This window comes from Coturnix japonica, chromosome 9, assembly GCF_001577835.2.
Source record: "Coturnix japonica isolate 7356 chromosome 9, Coturnix japonica 2.1, whole genome shotgun sequence".
Lineage (NCBI taxonomy): Eukaryota > Metazoa > Chordata > Aves > Galliformes > Phasianidae > Coturnix > Coturnix japonica.
The window spans coordinates 5,513,989-5,526,760 of record NC_029524.1 but is presented as its reverse complement, the minus strand read 5'-3'; the positions used below and the strand labels follow the sequence as shown (position 1 = coordinate 5,526,760).

General features: G+C 40.0%; 1 protein-coding gene across 6 annotated transcripts in view; it reads right to left on the bottom strand.

The window, feature by feature from the left end:
* Positions 1-6,490: 6,490 nt before the first annotated feature.
* Positions 6,491-12,772, bottom strand: part of PXYLP1 (2-phosphoxylose phosphatase 1) — a 51,471-nt gene continuing 45,189 nt past the window's right edge. For all 6 annotated transcript variants that reach the window (XM_015871249.2, XM_015871248.1, XM_015871250.2 and 3 more), the window contains 2 exons: positions 9,976-10,115; positions 6,491-8,792 (listed from right to left, as the gene is read on the bottom strand). In XM_015871249.2, the coding sequence (XP_015726735.1) occupies positions 7,861-8,792; positions 9,976-10,115 (1,072 nt within the window). In that variant the 3' untranslated portion in view covers positions 6,491-7,860. The remainder of the gene's footprint in view (positions 8,793-9,975; positions 10,116-12,772) is intronic.

Below are 12,772 nucleotides of genomic sequence, written 5' to 3'. Positions count from 1 at the left end.
AAAATCAATCAGACTGATAAGAAGTCACCTTTCAAATAGGACCTCATTTCTGTTGTGGTTATTTTTGCTAATTATTTTATGCTGAACAATCCTGAAGAGACTTTGAAAAATGTAACAAACCACTGTGTAAAACTTTTTACATCATTTAATCATTTAGCTCTCAGATGAACTCCAGCACCTGTATGAGGCTGAGCAGCATAACTACATGGCAGTTTATAGCCCAAAGAAGCACAGCTTTTATACTGAAACAGCAAGTGGACCTCAGAGCCAATGTAATTACAGAGCCTGGAATTTCCGCAGAACATGAAGGAAAAAAGACCTTTCCCTTTAGTCACTCCTTACCTTGAGTTGACATTTCTTCGCTCATCTCACAATGCCTTTGATCACCAAGATCACAGAGGAATTCCACTCCCAATTTGAGCTCCCCAGCAGACACTGCACCTTGGAATGTATTCAGGGTTAGAACAGAGGTGCAGGTGAGTCTTTTCAGAGCTTGGATCACAGCAGTGAAGGGGGCATGCTCCTTCCACCTACATTGTTAGCTTCCACCATGCAGATGGCATACTGTACTTTTTAATGCAAATACCGTGCTACTATTTCCATGAATCTTTCTGGAAGCTGCTTCTTCACTTGGCGCCAGCACAGGACAATCTCATGCCAAAAAGTCACTTGGAACTTACCCACCTGCTCCTCCTACAGCCACCCTTCAGAGAAGGTCGGCCCACTGACACTACAGGCATGAATCATGAAGTGCTCAGCTGCAATACCCTTAGGGGAAAATATCTACTGACGGAGATCAAGCAACAAATAGCTGTAGAATTTTAGAAGCCTGGTATCTGTGTGTTTTTATCCCATCACCCCTCAGAGCACAGTCTAACATTCCCTGCAGATGAGGTGATTGGAGGTTCTCTTTCATACACCTTGGACACACACGTTCAGAAAACTTGTAGAAACTTACAGATTTACCTTCCTGTCAAATGTTGCTAAGATCAGTCCAGGTTCCAAAGCTACCAAAGGCAGAATTCTCCCCTGACTGTTGCAGAGCGTGATTCTAAAACATTTTTTACACACATCCAATAAACAGGCAGTGTGCAGAGCTGGCCTGCCAGGGTAAGAGCAGCAAATCAGCAATACAGAAGACTGAGGAAAACTCCTTGATAGCAAAGACAGATGTTAAAGTGTTTGAAAAAAGGCACCAAGCTCAACTTTGCAAAAGTCATTCTCTGTTCCTAACATCTCAAGAAGGCAAAGAGCTGTATCTTCGTCTAGCTTTGTGCAGATAAGCAACAAGCTTTCCAGTGATTCTGATGGCAACTGAACTAATGAAAGCTGAGACAGTTTGAAACAGCAAAGCATCTTCATCGCAAAACTGCTCTCCCTACAGGCAATGCTGGGGGAAAAAAAAAAGCATCCAGAAATCTTTGGAATTCAAGTTTAGAAGGGCTTCAGCAAAGAGAACAATAACATTCAAACATGAATCTACTTTAACAGATGCATTGTGGTACTCCATTACATAAGAATACCTTGCAAAAATTTGTATTTATATGGAGAAACGTAGAACTGTGTACAAACACAGGGAGCCCTTGGATTCTGGGAAAGCCACATTTGCAAACAGTTTAAATAAAATATATAGAACATAAATACTAATGCCTGAACATGGTAGAGCAGATATGCAACAAATCCTACTAAATTCTTCATCTATAAAAGAAGGCCCCATACACAGGCAAGCATATTGATGTTAACTGAGCTGTTGCTGATATAACAGAAAAAAATATTTCAATTTCTTTAGAAAGAGAGAAAATATGGGGGAAACAAAAAAAAGGAAGTAATGAAAGGTTGCAGGTTGAGACAGTAAGGATTTTTTCTAGCAGAAACCCAGGAAAGAAATCTACATTTGCACACTCCTGTGGGAAGAGAGAAAACCCCATCACTGCCAAAGCCTGTGGCTTCTTTTTGATGGATGAGAAGTCAGTGTATAGCCAGCTGTACATGACATGATGACTTTGAAGAAGCATACAACTTCCAAATTCCCAAGTTCTGTCAGGAAAATACTATGAATAATGCCAGCATTATTTTATGCAACACATATTAGGAACATACTATCATAGAATCAAGGAAAAATAAATGGACGGAGTGAAAAAGATGAAAGTGATTCAAATCACCTGTTTATCTCCTAGTGGTCAAACAAGATCAACTGACACTGCCAGACAGATGTTTCCATCTCCTGTTCCCAAAGACACGGAAGGCTGTGATCCCACAGACCCCACATCACCAGCCCATTCAACCACGGTTGGTCTCTCCTGCAATTTTTGTTTTGTTTCCCCCCCCCCCCCCCCCGCCTCCAATCACATCTATGCTTGACCATAAACAAGTGATTAGCGTCCTTCTTCACAACAGCTTTTTCTCTTGCTTGCTTTGCTGTGCTTCTCTGCTGTTTTTTGTTTGTTTGTATTAACTAAATCCTACACCCCTGCCAGTTTTCTGTTCAGGTGTCTATTTTGCTCCAGGTTGTTCAATCACATTTCTGAGCGTTCCCATTGCTCTTGAGGCTGCAAGCCCAGCAGAACATGCCACTTGAGGAAAGGACACTGAATGGCTGAGACAGGTCCAAGAGCAGCAGTGAGGCTCCGGGGACCACATATAGCACAGCACCAGGCCCTGCTCCTTAGCAGGGGACCCAACCTCACTTGGGGTCAGCACAGGAATGGGAAAGCGCTGGTGGGGGAGAAGGCTGAGGCACCGTACAGCTCTCCTGCCTCAGCCCTATGGACATCACTTCTTTGCACTGCATCATGAGAAGGGTAGAAGCAGCTCGAAGTCATTGCCCCATTCCCTTCTGCTCAGCCCCAGAGAGACTCAACATCCACGTTTGGGCTGCCCAGTAAAACAGAGACCTGGGCACACTGGAAAGAGCCCAGTCAACAGCAGCCAAGCTCTTGGGAGGATGGGAGCATCTCTCCTATGACAACAGAGTTGGGGCTGCTCCCCACACACCAATGCCGAGGACAGGGGCAGGACGACTTCCCTAGTCCTGCTCACCACACCATTCCTGATACAAGCCAGGATGCCATTGCCCTTCTTGGCCACCTGGGCACACTGCTGGCTCCTATTCAGCTGACAGTCTATCAGCACACCAAGCTCCCTTTCTGACAGGTAGAAATTGAGAAAAAAAAAAAAAACAAACAAACAAGCAGACAGATTTGATAACATTCCGAGTATATATTTACTCATTCTTCTCCTTTTAGAGAAGAATGCACGCGCCCAACGTGCATATTCCTATCATTTTAATATCTAGAAATTAAAACCTTGCTAACCTTAGCCCTGTTGCTGTTTTCTTACAAAACTCTCATCAATCTCTGCATTGACTTTGCAATGCTCGAAGCCCCGCAGGAGGGGAGCAGGATGAAGAGCTGCATTTTGCCTCCATATTTACCTTCTTCTCCACTTGTTTGCCCCGCCTGGGGGCACAACGGCTCCAACGGCGGCCGTGGGTCGTTGTGACCGTTATGGCTGTTGATCACCACAGGGAGGCACGAGCGCAGGGCTCGTATCGTTTTACCGGTGCTCAGCTGCACCGTATGAAGGAACAACAGCACGAGCAGCTCAGCTTCATTAAAAAGATCAGAGAAAATATAATCTGCTCTTTGCAAGGTTTTTCTTTTTTTTTTTTTTTCCTTTTTCTTTTTTCTTATTTTTAAAAGGTTTTAAGCCTCAGTTCTCTGAAGGAAGAGTCCAAATACTGTCAAGATCAGCTGTGCTTCCAAGGCAATAGCTGAAGTGATATTGGCTGTGTGATTCAAAGCCTGTCACATCAGCTACTTGAGAAGCTGACATAGTATACACATACAGCATGGCTCTTTTCATGTGGAAAAGGAGAAGAAATCAAACCACAAGGCCAGCAAACCAACAAAGACAGAGCCAGCAAACTGTCAGAGAAACATTCTGCTTTATAATTCCATATACTATCAGCTTTTATCAGCTTCATTAGCTTCAAAACTTGCTCTGCTAAGAAGAGGAGGACTGAACTTGATACATAGGACAGCAAAGCTGCAGTGACCTGGAGAATACACTTACTCTCAGTGACACAAAGACCTTCAAAATAGGTTTCACTGTTATCATTATCCCTACTTCACCTTGAGCACCTGCTACAAATTAACAATCATCCACTTACACTGCGCAAAATGACTCTTTTTCAGTCTGCAGGCCGGAAGCCATTGGCAGCACACTTGTCTTGTTGCTGCAACTCCAAAGCAAAGGTATGTTTTTTTTTCCCCATTCATTCACACTAAATCATTTTTGTGCAACAGAAGAACACCACGAGAGGGCACCCTATTCCTACATTATCCCTAGCTCCCAGAATGCTCTTTTCAAAGAGAATCTTCTCTCTGTGCATTTTAAACGCAAATATTTTGCATTTAACTGCCTTCTTGGGCACTCCCAAATACAAACATGAAATAGACAGCTCAAACAAAACCATTTGACATTCCCAGTGTTCAAAGAGCATTTGAAATTAAAGCTGTTATATCTACCAGAACTGAAACAAGTAGAGGACAAAAAAAATAAAAATAAATAAATGAGACTGCACATCAGCACCGCACTGAGATATATGTCAGCTGAATTGTATAAGGAAAAACATGACACATTTCAACCCAGCTACAAGTACTCAACATGGTTAAACACTGGTTTCTAAATACAGCATTCAAGGCACAGAATGTCCTAGTCCTACAATTTAAAGGCAACAACAGGATCTCAAACAGCATTCCTTGAAGCAGCAGCATTTATTTCTGCTGTATGATAAAACCCTGCAATTGCTCAGATCGAGGTTTCCTATTTGGAAGGTCTAATTCATCAGTCCACCCCAACAGAGAGAGTATTCCTCAGTTCTAGGACATGTCTTTCTCCATTGCCCATGTAGATCTATGACTCAAATTCAAATATAAATCCACTCTCAGGTGCCAATTTAATCATAAATTAAGTCAAATCTTAAAACCTTGTAGCTGAGTTTGATAATTCAGTGGAATTACCATTTTGTTACCATAAATAACTCAGGAAGTTGCATACATGATCTCAGCCTTGCAGATCTTTCACTTAGGTCTTCCAGTGGCATTAGAGCTGTATCAAGTCTTTATAAGAGCATATAATCACAAATTGTGCATATACAGAAGACTAATTAGCTTGCTTTCCTCTTCCTTTCCACACACATTAATAAAGAAAAATGACAGATATAACACGCCAATCTTAGGCACACGGTAATGTTTTCTGCACTTCTGCATGACTCCTGTAAATGGTCACTGAAGATCATTAGAGCTCCAACAGATATCACTCTGCAGAGCAAACTACTAAAGAACTCTTTGGACTATTTGGCACCTATTTTAGACAAATGGCTTAGTTCACATAATTTATAAAGAGTGAGCTCAGCTTTCACGTTTTGCCTTCCTGACTGCCCTCCAGCACAGACACATATGATGACTAACAGAATCGCAGAATTATCAAGGTTGGAAAAGACCTGTAAGATCATCCAGTCCAACCATCACCAATATTTCCCAGTTAAATCATATCCCTCAACACAACATCCAAATGTTTCTTGAACACTCCCATGGTCAGTGACTCCACCACCTGCCAGGGCAGTGCATTCCAGTGCCTGACCACCCTGAGAAGTAATATTTCCTAATGTCCAGCCTGAATCTCCCCTGCTGCAGCTTGGAACCACTGTCTCTAGTTCTATCACTGTTTACATGAGAGAAAAGGCCGACCCCCAGCTCACTACAACCTCCCTTCAGGAAGTTATAGAGAGCAAAAAATCAGAGCATTTAAAGATGATGGTATCACCGTTAAATGCTTCAGATGTTGCAGGACAGAAATAGGACTGTCAAGACATCTTTTACTTTCTGAAAGAGTCTCTGAAGTCTGCATTTGATGCAATATCCACAGAAACTCCTGAAAAGAAAAGTGTGCTGAAAGAAGATACTGGCATGGGTAGTGGGTCAGTAAACCCAGAGAAACAAGTATCTCAATTGAGGTCACCAAGTAAAAGGAAAACTCCAAGTCAGAAGTTTGAGTCAGTTAAAGTTGCATCAAACATCAAGCAGCCTTTAAAGACCCCAAAGCTAAAGTTAGAGCCAGCAGACACCTTGTCAGGCATCAAGCAGCTCATGAAGACCCCAAAGCAAAATTCAGAAGCCACAGAGGTCTTGTCGGCCATCAAGCAGCTCTTGAAGACCCCAAAGCAGAAGTTGGAACCAGCAGAGGTCCTGTCGGGCATCAAACAGTTCATGAAGACACAGAGTGGATCCCTTGGGCTGAAAGAAAACTCCTCCAGCAGTTACACGCTTTAATTTGATATTGATGAAGTGTTTACCTGCTTCCTCTCAAATCTGGAACAGGAATACATGAGGTGAGCCAACGCAATAGTTATTAAAGCCTTAACAAAAAACACTTAGGCTTGTTACTGCTAACAGCTAAGAAAGTCAAAATAAATGTAACACACAAATTCACAAAGAGTCCCTACATTTTTATTTAAAGAAATACGTTTGAATGAAGCACTGAAAACAGCAAGTGGAATATCAAGAGTTAGAGAACCTATGCTCAGTTATGCAGGGTTTTTTTGTGTGTGTTTGTTGTTTTTCTTTTTTTTAATAAACCAGCACCACTGAGTCACGAGTCACAGACTTATTTCTAGACATGTAAAAAACCCATCCCTCCAAAATTACGGAACATCTATAGCTTCTAGAAAAAACTATCGCTCAATTTACTATTCCTAAAGAGATGAAAACAGTTTGAATACAAGTTCTCATACCCACACATTGCTCAAGTTACCCATAAAAGACAGTTTATTCTTAAGTCTGTATACCCTGATCAAGGGAAAAAATGTCTGAAAGTCAGCCTTTCACAGCTCTTTACAAACTGAAGTATGAAAGATCTACTGTGTCACAAATTTACACAGTGCAGTAGCTACACAAGTCTGATCATACAAAATAAGAGCTTCTGAGCCCATAAAAATACTAAAATCAACTATAAAATTCCTAGTGTTTAGTCAAGCTGTCTCAAGCAGCCATTATATCAAATTCCAAAAACACTGATTTTTTTTGCTTGAGCATGTTCACAATGGGAAAAAGCCCAACACCTCACTGTAAAACTGATTTATAAACCTAATTTCCCATTCAGATTTAGTGGTAATATTTAGTGTTCATTATCTATTTTAATATAACAAGACCATTACATAATCAAAGATTGTGTCTGTATTGTTCAAAGTGCTAAAAGTGCAGTCAGAGAACAGTTTTGCACACATTTTCCAGTACACCCTTCTCTGGCACAGGCAACGTAAGTAAGCATCTGTAGGTCTGTGAGGTCAGAAAGGCACACACTCATTTGTACATGCTCAGTTATAGTCAAGCACTTTGCTTTAAAGTCCTGTTCCTAAATATTAAAATGCTTTCTGAGTAGGGAGCATCCAGAATATCCTAGAAGCAGATGTCTGGCTTTTTATAAATACCCTGATACAGCTGCTTACATGATTACAAGATGATGGTGAAAAAAAAATGCTTTGTTTTTAAACTCGAGGTGTGCAAGTATTGCTCTGGAATATAGGGAAATGAAATCTGTGCTCTCTCACTCTATCAAGCAAAGTCTAACATTACAGTAGCTTGTGTGGTTTTTCAGTTCATGACAGTTAACACAGACAAAACACTTCCTCAGTATCTGTTCTTCTACTGGAGACCATCTACAGTTTGAATGAAAATGAAACTGAAGAATGTTCCAAGAAATATCATTTCTCAAGAAACAACAGAACTGAAATGCGCCTCAACCAGAATACAGACTTTCACCTACAGTTAAAGAAGTTAACAGTTTCACTTCCCTTTCCTACAGTGGTCTTCTACGACATGCATCATAATAACTAGTGCTGTTAAAAACTAAGAACATATCCCTCTTAACAAAGCTAACAAATTTTTCTAGCGGGCACATTGGCTTGCTGGAACGTTTATAATAATCCTTGCAAAATGAGGTCTGGAATGTGACATCAGCACCATTATACAGGATGCGGATAAAGTGTTCTTTGGGTCTCTTCCCATCCTGCCACAGCTCAAAAACTAATCTGGCAGCAAACCGTGGAAATCTGGCCTCTGTAATGCCCAAGGCACTAAGAACAGGTGACAACGTGACATCGTGTGCAGAGTGAAGAACAAATATTTCTTCTTTCTTGCCTTCTGCAATTCGCTGGAGCCGATTAACAGTCTGGTTAAGGAGAGGGTGAGTAGCCAACAGTGCGTACAGGAAATATAGTTTCTTTTCCTGTCTTTCTCTCTCATCCTCCAACTGATGTCTTTTGATTACTTTAAAGTGTTCCATACCAATGCAGCCAGTTTTGGTACAGGGGAAACTGACATTGTGGCAAAAATAGCACAAGAGAGAATCTATTGGGTTAGAAGCTCTCAACTGCCTGGTAGGAATGCCAACAATCTTTGCCATATCCACATATATTCTCTCCAAATCATTGTTCTTCACCCGTAAGCTGTACTGCCTGCGCTGTTCCTCTTCTAGGTAGTGGTTCCGCATAGGACAGTCGCAGCTTCCAGAACAAAAAATGGTGCTCCACTGATGCCTCATGTTAATTTTTTTCCAGTCAAAATCAGGCAAAAAGGTGTAGAGCAGCGCCAGCGCACTCTGCAGGGTTCGGCTCTTTCCTGTTGTCTCCAAGTAGAGCTGTTTTGCTGTCCAGTCATTCAGAAGCAGTTTATGTTTGTTTATATAAATTTCTCGCAATAGCTGTCCATTTCGCAAGTGCTGCACAACACCTGAAAGAGATTTTTTGCTTTTTAATTTCTTAAGGACGTACAACACATGATTATAATCTCTTTAGTTTGGAGGAAAATAAATAAAATACAGCTAGCAGTCTTACTGTTTAAAAGGTCTGTTAAAAACTACAAACTTCAAAATTGAACCTCACCAATTTTTGAATACTAGAATCACAGAATGGCCTGGGTTGAAAAGGACCTCAAAGATCATCCAGTTTAAACTCCCTGCTATGTGCAGGGTAGCCAACCACCAGACCAGACTGCTCAACACCACATCCAGCCTGGCCCTGAATGCCTCCAGTGCATCACCACCCTGTGAGTGAAAAACTTCCAGCTTACCTTTAGTTCCCCTCATAATTTCCTACTGTTTGATGACAGCCCTCTTATTATCACTTCAGTTCCGCATTGCCTCCAACTTCCCTCTCCAATTATCTAATACTTTCCAAGTATGCTCTCTCCAAATATCTTTCTCATACTCCCCAATGTCCCCACACCACAATACTCTAAATACTCTCCAAATTCTTTCTTCTATATACTCATGTCTCTGTTTGGAGCACCTTAAGTGTAACTTTAAGTTACTTCCCATCTCCCGTGCTCTTCTGGTATACATAAGCTACAAATTCACTAGGAAAACTGTAGAAGTATCAGATATTTCAAAGATGTTCTACTTTGATAATATAAACAAATTTGTTACATCTGAACCTTCTTGAAGTAGACTGAGCAGTTCTTTTACTGCTGTGAAAACTAGCAACTAACTTATTGTTCTTCAGTTCCAAGGTCTTTCTGAATCACAAAATAACCAATAAGAGAGTAACGAACCTCCCTCTGAAGGACTGTAATTTTCCACAGTGTCATTTTTCACAAGGATGACAAAACAATTTTATTATTTGGAGTAATGTCAATTAAAATTATTTTAACTTATTAAAGTTGAAAGAGATGCCCAAGGGGGACTGACCTCTAACAGAGCGCAGGCAGTCTATAGAAAAATGCTCAGTTTCTTGGACTGATACTATATTGTGGCAGAGAGTTTAATACTTGACTCCTATCCTAGCAAAACCAACCTATGACCAACATTATGATTTTCCCAAAGAAAAGTGGTTATTAAGAAAAATAGAGCCTATTTTTTCAAAGCAGATTGTGTTAACAGAGCAGAGGAAAATGTAAAGCTGCTATGAGAACTTACCAGTCTGTGTAAGCTCTCCCATTTCACAAAGAGAATGACTAGGGTAACGAGGCAGGCTGCTTAGGGTACCATCCATTTGGGCTGTAGACCCTTTGGACATGTGCTTAATGAAAGCTTCCAGCTGAGGATGAGAAGGTTTCCTAGAGAGGCAAAACAAAATGTGAAAACTTCCCAAAGTATACAGAAAAACAGCTCAAGAAAATCAAATATTCTGTCAGCTCAAAAATCTCATGGTGACGTTACTTCCCACTGACATCTGTTCTTACTCAAGATGTCTGCAGATACACAAAAGAAATCCTACTTATTTAATACCAAAGAGCAATAGGAGACTGATGTCTTGGCATGTTAAAACTATGATATCTCTAATACAGTCATTTCCAAGGGTGTGTGTTTTTTTTGTTGTGTTTTTTTTTTGTTGTTGTTGTTTTTTGTTGTTGTTCTTGTTTCTTAATGGTGCTTTTGTGATTTTCTATTTTTTAAATTAAATCCTTTCAGAAAAGAAAAAAAATCTCTTTAAATTCTACAGCCCTACTGCACTTTAACAATGCTGCCAAGGGCACTAAGGGTGTTGTGCTATTACTCAGGATGAAAGAACCCAACACTGCCAGACACCATGGAGGTGTCAAGCAAACTGCACTTTGTAAGTAATAACAACTGACTGTAAATATCTCCATGATGCAAAGAAAGAATACAAATGGAAAAAAGATGCAAGCAAAAAAGCTGAGGTTAACTCAGTGAAACAGAATTCAAGTCAGTGAATGCTCAGACTCATTTCACTATTGTATGGATGTGCTGAAAATAATACCTACTAAAAAAAGACCCAAAACTATGCAACTGAAAGAGATTTAAAGTGTTAAAACAAACAATAAAAAACTGACCAAACTTCCACAACAGAACTTTACATAAATACTATTTCCAATTTTAAACATCAACACTTAATGTGATAAATAATTTGAAAACCTGTGGCTTAAGTCCCCAGGCACCACTACATGAACTGCACTTCAAGGCTACCTTTTAAACATCATTTTATTTTTCACCTCCATGAAATGTGTGTGTTTTTATCCACACAAGCAACAATACACAGTCACCTCTTTATTTTTGTGCAGAACTAAATCAGAAACCATTCAGCAACCCATTTCTGCCCCAGACAGCTGTCATTCTAATGGGACTTCCAGCCTAAGCAGTCCATTTTGTGGATGCTCCTCACAATAAAAATATTTAAAAACAAAACTGAAGAAGTTATATTTCAGAGAACTCTTACAGAAGTCTGAGCTTAATATTTATTGTAAGAGTTCAAACTTTGCTAGAATAATAAACATTGTTTTGGTACAAAACCCTCAGAACTAGACAAGCTTCCTTAATTACAGACAGAAACCACAAGAGGGAGCAACAGAACTGCTAACATATCAATAAGAGCCAGAATCAAAATTTACCAGGACAAACATTTTCATGCTTAAATAGAGGCAAAAAATAAACTCTCTTAAATGAGAAAGCACTTACTAAAAAGCTATGCTCACAGCATGTATGTACAGGAGATCTCAAAGGCAACAGCCCTTTAACCAGTATAAAAGTAGGTCTTTGAAATTACACTACTGTATCACTTTATAAAGCTGCAGTCAACTTATATATTAAACCCACGACTGCTTCTTTATGTTATCATCTTAATATCTCAACAATTAACACTGGAGAAGCAGTGGGACATAAAAAGGTTCTCTTCCTTTTTAAATCAGTTGAGATTTTCTGTTGCAAGGCTGCGCACTATAGAGCTGAGCCCAGCTCCAGATGTGAGATCCAAAACAACTTGTCACACATTTTGCTGTTTTCACTGCCCCATAGTGCTAAATGGAAAAACTGAGAAAATTAACCAAAACTCATTAGCAAATAGCTTTTTAAGCCTTATTACAGATGTAGCAGGCTGAACTACTCATTTTCTACACTTTGCACGTCAAAAAGCTCTAAACACGAACAAAATGTCAGCCACAATTTCCTGTTAATCTTATTTACTTCATTAGCAAATCCCGCAAACGCATGTATCACAAAGCTGAAAAAAAAAGGAACTGCATAACTATTCTGTTCCTTTTGCTGCATTCTGTTGGAACCAAACCTGTACCAGTGAAACAGTCAATGCTCACTTGATTAGGTGCATTTTTTGGTATACTCATTTATCTTTTCATCTATGTATGTATATGTAAGTTACTTCAGATTTATCTATTTTCAAGTAAGCACAAGTTAAGCATCTCCTTGAAGAAGCACACAATGGAACATGACTGGTAATGTATTTTGAACATAAAACACGAGCTCACTACTTGTTAAACGTAACTCAAGGGGAGGGGATCAGACAACAGACAAGTCATTCTGCCTAAAGGGGACAGGCATGTCTGGTTATAACACACCTCCGCACCTAATGTAATTCTACACATGCAACACGGTTGTGAATATACCAGCAGTTCTCCCAATTAACCCCATGCAACCAAGTAAACAAATTTTGCTGTGACGTAAAGTAACTTTTTGGTTGGTGGGTTTTATATGGTTGTTTGCTTTATAGAACTACTCCAGCTAGTAGCTAACAAATGATTCCCTTCCCCACCCCAAGATTTCTCTTATTTAGAATATGAATCCTCCTGTAGAATTGGCCAATTTACAGATGCCGCAGGAGATGGAGTATCTAGGCAACACAGCTAAGACTGCTGGGACTGCTGGAGCTGAAAGCAAAGAAAATTACTCATTTGTATAGTTGAGAAGACCAAAATATCCTTAAAATTGCATTTCCATTGAAGTCAGCAGAAAATAAAAGTGG